Source organism: Suricata suricatta, chromosome 2 (assembly GCF_006229205.1).
Source record: "Suricata suricatta isolate VVHF042 chromosome 2, meerkat_22Aug2017_6uvM2_HiC, whole genome shotgun sequence".
In the NCBI taxonomy this organism is placed as follows: domain Eukaryota; kingdom Metazoa; phylum Chordata; class Mammalia; order Carnivora; family Herpestidae; genus Suricata; species Suricata suricatta.
This window is the reverse complement of record NC_043701.1, coordinates 12,284,770-12,301,968: the sequence shown is the minus strand read 5'-3', so window position 1 is coordinate 12,301,968 and position 17,199 is coordinate 12,284,770. Positions and strand designations below refer to the sequence as shown.

Below are 17,199 nucleotides of genomic sequence, written 5' to 3'. Positions count from 1 at the left end.
ATCAGATAAAGGGCTAATATCGAAAATGTACAAGGAACTCACCAAACTTCACACTCACAAAACAAATAATCCAGTGAAGAAATGGGCAGAAGATATGAACAGACACTTCTCCAAAGAGGACATCCAGATGGCCTACAGACACATAAAACGATGCTCAACATCACTCATCATCAGGGAAACACAAATCAAAACCACACTGAGATACTACCTCATGCCAGTCAGAGTAGCTAAAATGAACAAATCAAGAGACTGTAGATGCTGGCAAGGGTGTGGAGAGACGGACACCCTCCTGCACTGTTGGTGGCAATGTAAACTGGTGCAGCTGCTCTGGAAAACAGTGAGGAGACTCCTCAAAAAACTATCCATAGAACTCCCTTCTGACCCAGCAATAGCCCTGCTGGAGATTTACCCAAGATACACAAAAGTGCTGATGCATAGGGGCACATGTACCCCAATGTTCATAGCAGCAATGTCAACAATAGCCCAAACATGGAAAGAGCCTAAATGTCCGTTACCTGATGAATGGAATAAGAAGATGTGGTTTATATATACAATGGAGTATTACATGGCAATGAGAAAGAATGAAATCTGGCCATTTGTAGCAACGTGGATGGACCTCAAGGGTGTCATGCTAAGCGAAATAAGTCAGGCAGAGAAGGACAGATACCATATTTTTGCACTCATAGGTCTAACAGAGAACAGGAGAAACCTAATGGAGGACCAGGGGGAGGGGAAGAGGGAAAGAGAATTGGGGAGAGAGAGGGACGCAAAACGTGAGAGACTATTGAATACTGAAAATGAACTGAGGGTTGAAGGGGAAGGGGGAGGGGGGAAAAGAGGTGGTGGTGATGGAGGAGGGCACTTGTGAGGAAGAGCACTGGGTGTTGTATGGAAACCAATTTGACAATAAACTATTAAAAAAAGGGAAAAAAGAAAAATAGAGAAGTCATGAATAAAATAAAAAATTATTTTTATTATTTTTGTTTTTATATTTATTTTGAGAGAGAGAGAAAGAGAGAGGGAGAACAAGTGAGTAGGGTTAGAGAGAGACAGAGAGAGAATTCTAAGCAGGCTCTGTACTGTCAGTACTGACACAGGCCTCAAACTCAGGAACTGTGAGATCATGACTCAAACCCAAATTTAGAGTTGAATGCTTCCAACTGAGCCACCTAGGTGCCCAATGGTTGCTTAAGTATGAATCCACTCATTAATCCTCTGCCTACCCTCCTAACGTTTTAGGTATATGGTGTCATACTTTATATCTTTTTATTTTGTAAATTTCTGGCCTTGTTTTTTTATTTTTATTTTTTTATTCAGATTTATTTATTTATTATTATTTTTTAATTTTTTATAGTAGTTTATTGTCAAATTGGTTTCATATAACACCCAGTGCTTATTTTTTATAGTTATACTTAATTATATTGATTTTGTGCTTCCTACTTTTCTAACTCCTGCTTGGGATCTTTGCCTTCCACTCAAATGGTCCCTTTTAACATTTCTTGTAGGGCTGACTTAGTGGTCACATTTTCCTTTAACTTTTGTTCATCTGGGAAATACTTTATCATTATTATTTTTCTGAATAACAGCCTTGCTGGATAGAATCTTCTTAATTTCAGGGTTTTTTACTTTTAGCACTTTCAATATATCATGTCACTCCCTATGGCCTGCTGAAAAATCATCTGATAGCCTTTTGGGGCTTCCTTTGTACATAACTGTCTTCTTTCTCTTGCTGCTTTTAAAATTCTGTCTTTATCACTACTCTTTCCCATTTTAATTACTAAGTGTCTGGGTGTGCACCTTCTTAGGTTGATTATGTTGGGGGCTTTCTGTGCCCCCAGAATCTGGGTTTCTTTTTCCTTCCCAGATTGGGGAAGTTTACAGCTATTGCTTCTTCAAAAAATTTTATGCCTCTTTTCTCTCTCTTCTTCTGGGACTTCTATAATGTAAATGTAATTATACTTGGTGGTGTTGCTAAGATTCACCAGTCCATTTTTATTTATTATTATTATTTTTTCCTCTCTCCTGTTTAGTTTGATTGTTTTCCATTACTGTCTCCTCCAGGTCACTTAGTGTTCTTCTGCTTCCTTTAGTCAACTATTTATTTCCTCTAGTGTATTTTTAATTTTACTCATTGAGTTCTTCATCTCTAATCGGTTCATTTCATGTTTTCTGTCTCTTTATTAAGGGTTTACTGAGGCCCTCCTCTCTTTACTCAAGTTCAGTGAGATCTTTATGACCAATGCTTTAAATTCTCTATCAGGCATATTATTTATCTCTTTCATCTAGCTTTCTTGGTGTGATTTTGTCCTTTTCTTTCATTTGGTACATATTCCTCTGTTTCATTTTGTCTCTGTGTCATTGTTTTATATCTCTCTGTGTCTGTTTCTGTGTGTTAGGAAAGTCAGCTATGTCTCCTGCTCTTGAAAGTAGTGGCCTTATGAAGATGTGGTCCTCTAGTGCCTGCAGTGCAGTGTCCCCTCTTCACTAGGAACTGGCACTTCGGGAGTGTCTTCTATGTGTGTGTGGTGTGCTCTGCTGTTGTGGGTGAGCTGGGTTTGCATTCAGTCCCGTTGCCTGCACTGCTTCTCTTTGACATCTCTGGGTAGTGTTTGATACCTGTGTTGTTTTTGGGCCATTTTGGGGCTGTCTTGGGCTTGTGTTGAGTCCAATAAGGCATTTGCCCAAGGGGTAGTGCCCGAACTGCAGGGCGCTTTTCCTGTGTTATTCTCTGAAATTTGTTGGTGTGTGGAGCCTGCTGTCAGACTAAATATTTGAACCCCCCCCCCCACTGCGGGGGCTGCAGCCAGATTGGTGTGCGCCGTTATCAAAGTGTCTTTGTTCTTGAATTTCAGATATATCAATGTGAATCTCTCCTTTCCCCCCTCTCTCTCACTCTGTCTGTCTCTCTGTCTCTTTCTATATATATACACGTGTGTGTGTGTGTGTGTGTGTGTGTGTGTGTGTGTGTGTTTTCTAAATGTGTCTTTTAAGAGTGCTAGATTAGTGGCCAATGCAATAACAATGAGCATGCCCTTTGGGCCCAGATCATGATCCTAAATGACCATTTAAACAATAAGAAACAAGTGCTTCTGGAGAAATGGTTGATTCCAGGTTTGGGGAAGGAAATCAACAGGATAAGTTGGGAACATTTTGTCACACCAGGTATCAGAGATTACTAGGGACACTTAAAAAAGATTCAAGGGCCAAACTGAAGAAACTTTCACTAGCCCAAATAGCATGTTATAGTTCAAAAATATAATAATTGCAATCATATTAAACCCATCAAATATATATATATACATATACATATACATACATATATATATACATATACATACACACACACACACACATATATATATATATATATATATATATATATATATTTGCTCTTGCATCTAGTTTTTTTCCCTTTTATTTATTTTTAAATTCAAGTTAGTTAACATACAGTGTAGTCTTGGATTCAGGAGTTGAACCCAGTGATTCTTCTCTTATATATGACACCCAGTGCTCACCTTGAAAAGCACCCTCCACCAAATATATTTAGATCCATGAGGTCATAAAGATATCTACAAGTTATTCACTTTAAGAGAGATTAAGGAAATTTATTCATTATTTTGAGATCTGGTAAATGGAAAGATTCAAGTGTTTATTTTGAGAAAATATATCGTAAATGAAAATATCAAAGAATTATATCTAATTAATGAGAAATGATAGAATTAGAATATCATTATTAGGCAATCCTAAATGAAATACTAGGTCTATACATCATGCGTCAACTGTTTCTAACATCATGGAAAAGACAAAGGAAATATTATGTGTCTTTTGAAGAAAGGATATAACAGTCCTATATTTTATCAAAACTAGAGCATCTTAATCTGATCAATTCTCTGAATTCTGCTGCCAATTCATAAGAAAATATGTGGAGAACAGAAAGATATATTTAGCTGTACTGTAAGGATGCCTTCACCAAAATCCAGACCATAGGAAACTACTGCCAAAACACTGAATGAATTCAGCAGAGAGGTTATAAGGAAAAGAACAGGATGCTGAAAGGATCTGCAGTGTAAAGGACTAAGGAGATTAGTGAAATTTTAAAAAATTGACAAGACTAAACTAGAGAATATAGTGATGCAAATTTGGGTGATAAAAGAAATGCAGTGAAATGATCACTTCAAAAATAGGTACTTTTGAGGAGGTAGAATTATAATTGTAATGAGGCAATGAAGAAGGTTCTGGAGTTTCCATGAGTGTTCTCTCTTTTACTTTGATCTGGATGGTAACTACAAGGGTACTTACCTCATGATAAATTATGATATACATTTGCTTTGTGTAGTGTTTCTGTATCTGTACTTTATATTAAAATCAAATAATTAGAGGAACTTCCAGTTTCCAGTTTAATATGTAAGGAGCTTGGAAGTTGTCACTGTTGTCCTCACAACAAGCATAAAACACAAAGAAGGTAAAAACCAGCATGCTTTCTTAAATCCATCAAAGAACTGAGATCACAGGGCAAACCAATTTGGTCCAACTTGGAAATACCAGAAAATACAAGGAATCACAATGTACCAAGGCAGAAACTCTGGAGCAGAAGCTCTATTGCTGGAGCCAGTATGAGGGTCAAAAAATTTGAAGTGTACTTGACCAATGTTCAGAGCCTCAGGGTAGACAAACTTGAGGGCTACAACCCCCAGAGGGTCTCAGGCTCAGGAAGGCCCCACACATTTGTGAGTTAGGTGTATATCTAGGATCCTTGTCAGAGTGGAGATCAGAGAAATCAGAATTATCTATCAAATTAGGGGAAAGGGAAAGGTAAACATTCTGAAATACACTAAGAGCATTCCTTACAAGCCTACCTTCCAGGGAAAGTATTTTGCCAAAGCCTAAATATGTGGACTTTTACCAGAGCTAACCAATCTGGGGGAAGGGAAATAAATACCCAACTCAACCTCTCTGCCCTTTCTGTTTCACCAAAGTTACAAGGAAGCTGAAAGTCTCAACCCAGAGACACAGGTTCACTAAAAGACTGAATCCTAATCCTTGGGCTTTAGAATGCCTCACGCGCTCTACCCTTTAACCCCACATCAGTAGGGCTCCTATATGGTAACAGAGGATTACCACAGAAAGAATTGTGAGTCTAAGACCCTATTTAAGAAGGAGATTCTAAAAAAATAAACAATCATGGGGAAAAAAAGAGAGAGAGAAACAAGAAATGGATTCTTAACTATTAGGACTAAAATGATGGTTTCCAGAAGGGAGGAAGGTGGGGGATGGGTGAAATAGGTGATGGAGATTAAGGAGTGTACTTGCTGGTATGAGAACCAGGTGTTACATGGAAGTGTTGAACCACTGTATTGTACCCCTGAAACTAGTACTACACTGTATGTTAAGTAACTGTAATTTAAATAAAAGGTAAAAAATAAGAAAGAAGATTCTAGGGAAACACAAAGACAGTAGCTGAGACAAAAATAAGAACAACAAATATATTTTAGCCTCTGACACCTACAGCTACAGTAAAGCATAAACACAGCCCAATTCCTATCCAGATGATCATAAAACCTCACATAGAAGACATGTTCCCTCAGGTCTATTTACCCAATATGTAATGTCCAGTTTCCAATGAAGCATTACAAGGCATACTAAAAGACAACCAAGCAAGCAAGCAAAGAAAACCAAGTATCAAGAGACAGAGCAAACATCAGAACTAGACTCATATATGGCAGAAATGTTGAAATGACCAAATTGGAACTTTAAAATAACTGTATGGTTAATATGCTAGAGGCTTGGTAGCAGTGTGGACAAAAATGCAAGAACTGATGAGTGAAATCAGCAGAGAAATGGAAATTCTAAGAGAGAATAAAAATGAAGTGCTAGAAAAAAATCTTAACAAAAACAAAGAATGTCTTTATTTTTTATTTTTACAAAGAATGTCTTTAAACAGCTCAGCAGAAGAGTGTATATAGTTGAGTAAAGAATCACTGAGCTTAAAAATATGTCATTAAAAACTTCTAGAACTGAAATGCAAAGTGGAAAATGAATGCAAACGATAAAAATGATTATCTAAGAATTTTGGAACAATGATAAAGGGATGTACAATGGAGATATGAGAAGGAAGAGGCAAACTTTTGAAGTAATAATGACTGATAACTTTCTAAAACTAATAACAGGCATCAAATCACAAATTAAGGACTCCCAGAGAATACCAACCAGGATAAACACCAAACAATTTACATGTAGGTATGTCATGTTCAAAGTGCAGAAAATCAAAGACAAATAAAAATATTGGAAAGTGCCAGAAGGGGAGGAAACACCTTACCTACAGAGGAATAAGAGTAAGAATTGCATTAGACTCATCTTCAGAAAAAAAAGCCAAAAAGAAATGCAGAGTAAAATATTTAATATATTGACAAAAATATCTGCCAACCTAAAATTCTGTATCTCATGAAATTGTCTTTAAAATGTGAAGAATTAAAAACTCTCAGACAAACAAAATTTGAGGGAAGTTGTCACTAATAGACCTGCCTTGCAAGAAATATTAAAAAGAAGTTGTTTAAGGAGAAGGAAAATAATACAGTTCAGAAATCTAATCTATAGAAAGAAAGGAAGAACCTTAGAGAAGGAATAAATTATAATAAAATCCTTAATTTATCTTAATGTTACCTGATCCTGCACATAACACTTTGTCTGAATGGCACAGCAGCTGCATATTGGATGATTATAGTTTTTGAATAAGTGAAATGTATAATAGCAATGTTTAAGGTATGTGAAGGAGGAATGGGGATATTCTGATATAAGATACCAGCACTACCTATGAAGTGGTATAGTGTTTTTTAAAAGTGATTATAGCAAAGTAACAAGATATAAAGTTAGTATACAGAAGTCAGTCAATATCCTGTATACTTGCTTTCCTATATACCAGCAATAAAAACTTGGCATTTGGAAGTAAAAATACAATGCTATTTAAATTAGCACCATAAAATATTCAGGTACAAACCTAGCAAGATTTATGCAACCTCTATATGAGGAGAACTATAGAATCTACAAAATTCTGATGAAAGAAATAAAAGATCTGCATAAATGGAGAAATACCCCATATTCATGCAGAGGAAAGCTGTATTATAAGATATCAATCCTACCCAATTTAATCTATAGATTCAATTCAGTCTCAGTCAAAATCCCAGTAAGTTATTTTGTAGAAAATGACAAACTGATACTAGTGTTTATATGGAAAGGTGAAAGGCCCAGAATAACCAACACAATCCTGAAGAACAGAGTAGAAGGTACTGACTCTACCCAACTTCAAGACTTATTATAGAGCTGTAATTATCAAGACAGTGTGTTATTGGTGAAATAACAGAGAAATATATCAGTGGAAGAAAATAGAAATCCCAGAAATAGAGACATACAGATATCATCAACTGATCTGTAACCAAAAACCAAAGGCAATTCAATGAAGAAAACAGTCTTTTCTACAAAAGGTGCTAGAACAACTGGACAACTTCATGAAAAAAATCTGGACACAGACCTTACACCTTTCACAAAGATAAACTCAACTTGGAGCAGAGACCTAAATGTCAAATGCAAAGCTACAAAATATCACAGCCTAACAGAGGAGAAAACTAGGTGATCTTGTGTTAGATGAATACTTTTTGGATACAATACCAAAAGCATGATTTAGGAAACAAAAAATCGAAAACTTCAACTTCTGTTCTGGGAAAGATTGTTAAGAGAATGAAAAGACAAGCCACCGTTAGGGAGAAAATATTTGCAAAGCACATATAAAATATTGGACATGTATTCAAAATATACAAAGAACTCTTAAAACTCAACAATAAGAACACATATTTCAATTAAAAAATGGACAAAAGATCTGAACAGACACTTCAATAAAGAACATATGCAGGTGATAAATAAGCATATAAAAATGATTGACATCTTGTGTCATGTGGATATTTCAAATTAAACAATGAAATACCACCCACACCTATTAGAATGGCTAAAATCCAAAACACATATGTTGGCAAGGATGTGGAATACCAGAACACTCATTCATTGCTGTTGGGAATGCAAAATGGTACTGTTACTTTGGAAGACAATTTGGCAATTTCTTACAATGACTGTACAACCCAGCAATTATCTTCCTTAGTATATACACAGATGAATTTAAAACTATGTCTACACCTAACTTGCACATGAATGTACTGTAGCTATTCAAAATTGCTCCATTGGAAGCAATCAAGACATCTGCTATGGGTTGAATTATGTCTGTCAAAATTCACATGTCGAAACTTTAACTTCTCAGTACATCAGAATGTGAACTTGATTGGAAATGGGTTCTTTGCAGATGTAATTATTGAAGATGAAGTCATAGTGAAGTAGGGTAGGTCCCTAATCCTAATGACTGTTGTTTTTATAAGTAGGGCACTGTGTGTGAAGAGACACACATAGGGAGGATGACTTGAGAACATGAAATATAAACCAGATATCTGGTCTATATCATATTCCATATTCCAGAAATGGAAACAAAGGATATCACAATAGTACAAAAATCATTAAATGTATAAAAATGGATATCATGAACAACTTATGTCAATAAACTTGACTTAGATGAATTAAGCAATTCACCTGAAAAACTCAAACTGAAGTTGAAGTTTTGAATAGTCCTATAGCTACGAAAGATGTTTCACCTAGAAATACTTTCTCACAAAGAAAACTCCTGGCCTAGATGTCCTCACTTGTGGATTTCCCCACACAATTTAGGAGGAAATAATACAAACTTTTTTTCCATAAAATAGGAAAGGAGGGCATATTTTCCAACTCATTTTGTGATAACCAAAATTGCCATTGTGCCAAGGCATGCCAAGGACGTTACATAAAAGAAAACTATAGGCCGATATCTCTCATTAACAGAGAGGCCAATGTGCTGAATAAAAACCTAATCAATATAATCCAATAGTTTAAAAATGAGAGCTATAAGCCTCAGACTACTCACCTAATCTTCCCCAATTTCTCTTCAGCACCGAGGCAATCATTGCTGGGGTTCCTTTAACTACAGAGTATTTTCTATCTATCCTAGAGTTTATGGCACCAGACAATATGCATTGTTTGGTGTTTGACCTTTTCATTCATTCTAATGTACTTGAATTCATCCATTTGGTGTCTATCAGCGGTTTTTTTCTTTTTGTTGCTGAGTGGTAGCTCCTCATAACAATATATCATTCTCTGTTGATGGATATTTTCCGTCGCCATTAGTTATAATGAATAAAGGCACTCAACATTATAACAGAAGTATTTGTGAGGATTTACATTGTGATTTACTTTAGGCAACTACCTACAAGTAGAATTGCTAAATCATATGGACATATATATATATATATATAAGTTTCTAAGAAACAAAACTTTTTCCAAAGGAGTTGTAATACTTTATATTCCTTCCTCCTTCTCCATCCTACTCTGCCAGTCTATAGTTGAAAATACTGGAAAGATATCAGGAGAAACTGTATCATGCCTTAAATGAGGAAAGCTGGTTCTGCAGGAAAGGTTCTACCCTCCTTGGATTTCCTCAGTTGACAGTAATCTTCCTTCATTTTTGTCCAACAGTCTTCACATGACCCAAAACGTCTACTCAGAGGCTAACAGGCACACTCTAGGACAGAGTGTGTGATCGCAGCAGTCAGTGCACTTCCAATGGGAGTGAGACCCTCAGGGAAGGGTCTTTACTTCACAGTATTATTAGTGACTTCTTTTATGTTTGTGTCATTCTAGGATCTGCATGGGGCTAGCACCTAAATAGAAATACCTTGACCAATAGAGGCCCGATACAACCATTTAATTAACAAAACAGATGAACAAAGGGGGAAAAATGGGAGAGAAGCAAATCAAGAAACAGTCCCTTAACTATAGAGAGCAAGCTGCTGCTTACCAGAGGGGTGGTAGGAAGGAGGATGGGTGACACAGGTGATGGGGATTTAGGAGGGTACTTCTTGTGATGATCACCAGGTATTGTATGGAAGTGTTTAGTCACTTTGTTGTACACCTGAAACTAATACTACAGTGTATGTTAACTAACAGGAATTTAAATAAGAACTTAAAAAAAGAGATTATAAATTAATGCAATTTTTGAGGGTGATTTGATAACAGCCCATAATTTATTTTTTACTTTTCTTTTTTATGTTTATTTATTTATTTTTTATATTTCAGTAGGTTTCTTTTATTTTTTTTTAAATAATAGTTTATTGTCAAATTGGTTTCCATACAACACCCAGTGCTTCTCCCTACAAGTGCCCCCCCTCATTGATCATCACCCCCCACCCCCCACCCCCTCCTCCTTCAGCCCTCGGTTCATTTTCAGTATTCAATAGTTTCTCATGGTTTGTGTCCCTTTCTCTCTCCAACTCTCTTTCTCCCTTCCCTTCCCTATGGTCCTCTGTTAGGTTTCTCCTGTTAGACCTATGAGTGCAAACATATGGTATCTGTCCTTCTCTGCCTGACTTATTTCGCTTAGCATGACACCCTCGAGGTCCATCCACTTTGCTACAAATGGCCAGATTCCATTCTTTCTCATAATTTAGTACAATTAAAATGTTACACTTGTACAACTTTTCAAACATGAGAATGTTTAGTGCAACAGTAATATAAACATGAAAAATTGGAGAAAATCAAATTATCATCAACATATTTGTTAAAGAATGATCAGTATTTCATAAATAAATATTTGATAAGCAATAACAAAATCTATTTGACATATCATTGTTAATATGGAAAAGGTTAATACACAAGCGGGCATATACAAACACACATACATATATATCAAGAAGGAGGTAGCAGAATAGCATACTTTTAAAATATCATTTACATAGAAAGAACATACAGATATTATTGTAAACCCACAAAAACTGTATGAGTACACTAGAAAATTAATAATTTATAATAATATTTAGCTCTAGGAGATGGATCAGGACAATCAAGCAGATGGGGAGAGGGATATTTAAACTTTTTCTTATATCCTTCCATTTTATTTTAAAATAATGACCCATGCTAATTTCATGAAAAATGGCAGTTGTTCTTATATATGTAAAAGTAAATATTTTAAATGTGATTTTGTTGTTTTACTCAACATCCCAGCCATCTTCTCTTTTATGCAGCATTTTGTTGCTGTTAATTCTGAATATTATTTCTTCAAGTTTGACCCCTCAATTCAAGCAGCACATTGAGGTGACCTGAGAGCATTTGAAGATCTAGAAGGGAAATGTATGGCTGAACATCCAGAGTTGGGTGCATGTTGGAGGGACTGGAATGGGCTGTGGAATTAACAGAATGTGACGTTGGCATAAGTGGTAAGTCCTCTGTATTTGTCTTACCAGGCTCCCATTACTATGGACAGGGTATGTAGTGGAGAGTGTGGAAAGATCATCTGGGAAAGATGTGCTTCATAGAACCTTGAATGAGAAGGCTGAATGAGAACCTTGAATGAGATGATGAAGAAAATTTAGTGGCCTCTAGGTTTCTGATGTGTGTCTTGGAGTGGGGTCATCAGCTTGGGGGTAGCTCAGGCTCCTTGGGGCTAAGTGGAGTCAGGGAGAAGCAGAGAGCAGATCAGGGAGCTAAGTGTTCACAGCTTGGTGTTGTGACAAGGTCCTGGGAGGAAGACAGCCTGGAAGTTGAGAAATCCTTGACTAGGAGTTTTTAAGTTTTCCAATGCACATAACTTATCCAGGGTCTAAAACTTGATTATCCTCAGGAGGGAAAAGTGAAAGTTTCTTCAGTTTTTCCTTGACTATATCCCTAGTGTGTCTCTGAACCTGTGCAAATTACTCCTCAGTGCATAACTATCCATCCCCAAGGATAGATAGTTAGAAGGCAGAGAATGAGAGAGAGAGATAGCTAGATTCCTCTCAGCACTACTTCTGGAGTTTTTCCTGAGCTCCTGTGAGCTGATAGTATTTTTCACCATGACTGGAGACAGCAGGAACTGTCCTTGTGTCCCAAGCATGGCTCTTTACTAACCATGGGTACCCTGCATTGATGCTTGAAGAACAAAAGTACTTTCCAGCCCTTCTCTGGAGGTGAGTATCTTCCAGGCATGCCCCTTGGTGAAGGAGAGAGCACAATAGCATTATTATGGGAGAGTCTAGGCTTGGCTGCCATGTAAAATGAGGACACCTAGAGCCTGAAGAGTAGGACTAAGGCAGTTGCATATTAGATGATCCTCCATCAAATCATTGCTCCATAGCAAAGAGCAACTTCACGGTGCCCAGTGTTGGCAGTGGGCACACTCTCTGCCATCACCTAAGTTCCTGTTCTCTCATATCTCTTCATCTTTTTCTAATACCTGCTTGCCATCTTGTGGGGGATCTCTGGGAAGAGAGATTGCAGGTTGACTGGGCAATGCTTTGGAGAAAAGTGAATGAAGGCAAGGGTAGAAATGTTGGATACTCTTTGTTTATTCATTAATTTGTTCTTTAACCTGTTAATTGATAAGGTCACTTAAGATATTTATAGAACACATACTTTGTCAGACTGTTCTTTTCACAAGTGATAATACAAGAAAGATAAAATAAAGTTACTTCAAGGTACTTAATTCTAATCTAGGATTTTGATGATGATAAATTAATAAACAAGTAAATGTATTATATGATTGGAGCTATTGATGAAAGCCAATAGAAAAAGACAATCTAAAGGGGTTAGAAGTGAAAATGTGCATAATTGTTTGAAGGAGATATGTGGAAAAGTGCTGTGGAGAGGAGATATTTGAACAAAGACTTGTATGTGGTGAGGCAAAGAACTCAGATCTCCCTGAGGAATTCAGTATGATTTATATTAGTGTCTTTTAACTATTTTCTAACCCTAGGGCTCTGGAGAAAATAGAAGGTCAGAGAAAAGCATATGTGCTCTTCGGAATTTCCCAAGTTTTTCACTAGGCCTGGGATCCTGGCAGTTCAATTAGAAGGTTGGGTTGCCCATTTAGAGATCTTGTCTCTCATCTGCAATTAGACCTTTGAGACCTGGGGAATATGGAGTATTTTGCCTATATACCAGAGCTGTTTTTTTGCCTTCTGGCCCCGGAGTGGAGACTGAAGTGCAGACAGGACTTCCTTCTGTTGTCATTTACTGACCAATAGAATCATAATGGGGAGTCTAGAGTCTCTTTGCTTTTGGAGGATAAACATTTACTGAAATGAGAAATGAAGGATGACTCTTATTGGAAATAATAAGAAGAAGATGAATAATCCACACAAGGGAGGCAGCTTTCCAGAAGTCAGGAAAAGACTCAATATTTTGTCTCAAATATTGTCTCTTATGACAATGTGCTAGAAATGTCTCACTTGCTAATCACACTGTAAAGTTGATAATGCAATTGAGGCAAAAACTTAATATGAATATATTGCAAATGGAGTCTATGTTTAGAGGACACAAAGAAAGGAGGAACCATGTTTGGGTGTGATTGGGTATGCTGGGGATGGGTTATTATTAGAACTCTTGAAATGTAGCACTTTCATGCAGAACATGCGTATAAGAGGCAGAGAAGGCACTTCTGGGCACTAGGGATGGAAGAGAGGATGGTATAAGTGAGCACATTATAGTCAGGGAAGTGGACAGGATGACAGGTCAGGGCAGAATTGGAGGGAGGATGGCTGGTGAATTGGGAGACAGGTACATACCAGGTGGATGGGTTTTCATGCCTAGTGTAGGGTGTTGGTATCGATTGCTCATCTTCTTGGGCATTTACCTTTACCTTCACATATTATGCATGTCCTTTGTAAAAAATTTAACACCAAGTTTGTATAGAAAACAAACATATCATGGAGTCTAGGATTAGGATATATTTCCTCAAACTAGAATTGTCTTTAATCTTTCTAATTGTCTTTAATCTTAGAAACTTGTTCTCTCTTTTGCTCTTTAGATTTCACAAGGAACTAATGTTGGGGAATCACTCTGGTGCCACTGAATTTTATCTCCTTGGCTTCCCTGGCTCCCAAGAACTACGCCATATCCTTTTTGCTATCTTCTTCTTCTTCTACTCAGTGACATTGGTAGGAAACATGGTCATCATCGTGATTGTCTGTGTTGATAGACGTCTGAAGTCCCCCATGTATTTCTTCCTTGGTCATTTCTCTGCCTTGGAGATCTTGGTAACAACTATTATCGTACCTGTGATGCTTTGGGGGCTGCTGCTCCCTGGGATGCAGACAATATCTCTGGCTGCATGTGTCACCCAGCTCTTCCTGTACCTTTCTTTGGGGACCACGGAGTTTGCATTGCTGGGAGCGATGGCTGTGGACCGTTACGTAGCTGTCTGCAACCCTTTGAGGTACAATATCATCATGAACAGCCGCACCTGCATCTGGGTGGTCATCGTGTCATGGGTGTTTGAGTTCCTTTCTGAAATCTGGCCAATTTATGCCACATTTCAGCTTACCTTCTGCAAATCGAATGTGGTGAACAATTTCTTCTGTGACCGAGGGCAATTGCTGACACTGTCCTGCAACAATACCCTTTTCATAGAGTTCATCCTATTCTTAATGGCTGTTTTTGTTCTTTTTGGTTCTTTGATTCCTACAATCATCTCCTACACCTACATCATCTCCACAATCCTGAAGATCCCCTCAGCCTCTGGTCGGAGGAAAGCCTTCTCTACGTGTGCCTCTCACTTCACTTATGTTGTGATTGGGTATGGCACCTGCTTGTTTCTCTATGTGAAACCGAAGCAAACGTAGGCAGCTGAGTACAACAGGGTTGCGTCACTGATGGTTTTAGTGGTGGCCCCTTTCCTGAACCCATTCATCTTCACCCTCCGGAATGACAAATTCATAGAGGCGTTTCGATATGTCATGAAACGCTGCTGTCAACCCCTCAAGGATTACCTGTGTCCTGAGGACAAACATGAACTCATTTTCATGGACCTGCATAGTCTGATAGCACTAACTCAATCTGAAATTTTCATTTTCATCATCAAATAGTTTGTGATCTACAAGGGAATTCTACCAAATTCTTCAAAGGAATTTTAAGACACTGCTAGTCCACCAATTTATATTTGGATATTTCCTTCTTTGGAGATCACATTATTATTTTCTAATTAAATATAGACATTTATACACTCTTCTGTAGTTATAATACATCTTACAGTATAAATTTTACAAGTTTACATGTACAAAATATATTTAATACTTTTAAGAATGTTTAGCTCTTGGTGCCCCTGGGTCGTTCAGTTGGGTAAGTGACTAAATTCATCTCAGGTCATGATCTCATGGTTCATGAATTGAACGCAATCATAATAGTATTGTTAAAAAAGTTGTTTCCCACTTGGAGTATGAGTTAACAAATCTGCAATTTCAGTACAATGTATGCTACAGGTGAACGAATAAAGTAACAAATGGTGGGATCCAGGTTTGTCACTGTGGGTAGGTATGTGGAGAGAAGCATGAGGAGAAGGCTAGAATCAGGCATGTGGTACTGGATTCAAATGGGTGTATCAGTATGCATGCATATTAGATTATATGTATATAGGTAAATTGATAAATATGTGATATAAAGGAATGATATGAAAAATGACTCTTCTTTTTCATAACTATTTTGGCTATTCTATTACCATTCTCTTTCCATATAAATTTTGCAATCAGTTTGTAGATATCTACAAAATGCTTGCTGGGATATTGATTGGGACTGTGCTAAATCTATAGTTAAATTATTGAAACCCTACGATATAGGGCCCCTGCATTTGTGTATGATTGTACATTTTCTTCCTGACCATGGCGTTGAGCAGGGGTCCTTTGATGGTAAGAGGTCAATCCCCATTCTTTCCTCCATCTCTCGTACTTGTTCTCTATGTCTCTTTTCAAATGTAGGCTAATATTTGTCTTTCCTCTGTGACAGTAGGCTTGTTCCTGAGTCTTCCACTGGCATACACCAGTGGCTTGACCTGTACATTTTGTACCTTTATGATAGTCATGATACCATTGTAGAGAACTGTCTAGTAGGCTTTACAACTCCTAACAGCCACACACGTGTATCAGGACATTCTGGTATATTAGAGTCCTCATCCATTCTTCTGCGTCCCCCGTCCCTGCAATCCAATGAGCCAATACTGTTTTGAGTGCTGTGCTGGTGTCCTCTGTCCCTCTCAGGTGCACCACCAGTAGTCTGAAACTGTGTGGTCCTTATTATAGGCTCTGAATGAGAGGCGTTGCCCCAACCCTGGAGATATTCCTGTTCACATGCTGTATATGACCACTTACTTTTATAATGAAGCATTCATATAATTGGGTATTAATAATTCTCAAAAATCAAAATAAAAGGAAACAGAAGCTTTATTCACAATCATAGCAGCATTATTCACACTTGTCAAAAAGTGGAAGTGACGCAAAAGCCTCTCCATAAATGAGGAGACAGACAAGTGTGTAAACAAAAGGTGGTATATGCACATGATGGGATTTTATTCAGACTTAAACAGCAATGAAATTCTGATGCATGCTGTCACATAGATGACCCTTGAAAACATTGCTAAATGAAAGGAGTGTACATAAAAGGGAAAATGTTGTATGATTCCATATGTAAGATATGTAGAATAGTCCAGTTCATAGAGGCAGAAAGTAGAATGGTGGGCGGCAGGGGGTGGGGAAGGGGGCAATAGGAGTTACTAATTAATGGGTACTAGATTTCAGCTTAGGACGGCAAAGTGTCCTGGAGATGGATGGTGGTGATGGTTGCACAACAGTGTGTGTGTACTTAATGCTGCTGAATTGTACACTTAAAATGGTTAAAAATGGTGAATCTGTATTATATATTTTTACCACAATAAGAAATAAAATAAATCAAATAATTCTTTTTTGTCCATAATATTTTATTGTCAAATTGTTTTCCATACAACACCCAGTGCTCTTCCCCTTAAGTGCCCTCCACCATCACCACCACCTCTTTTCCCCCCTCCCCCTTCCGCTTCAACTCTCAGTTCATTTTCAGCATTCAATAGTCTCTCAAGTTCTGCATCCCTCTCTCTCCCCAACTCTCCCTCCCTCCTCCGCTCCCCCTGGTTCTCCATTAGGTCTTTCCTGTTTTCCTCCTAGACCTATGAGTGCAAACATATGGTTTCTGTCCTTCTCTGCCTGGCTTACTTCGCTCAGCATGACACCCTCAAGGTCCATCCACTTTCCTACAAAAGGCCATATGTCATTCCCTCTCATTGCCATGTAGTACTCCATC

General features: G+C 37.6%; 1 protein-coding gene across 1 annotated transcript; it reads left to right on the top strand.

Moving 5' to 3' along the window:
* The first annotated feature begins 13,919 nt into the window (after nt 1-13,919).
* Nucleotides 13,920-14,960, top strand: LOC115274421 (olfactory receptor 9A4-like). The gene is given in 1 exon segment (XM_029917865.1): nt 13,920-14,960. A coding segment is annotated over 1 exon segment (1,041 nt).
* Nucleotides 14,961-17,199: the final 2,239 nt, after the last annotated feature.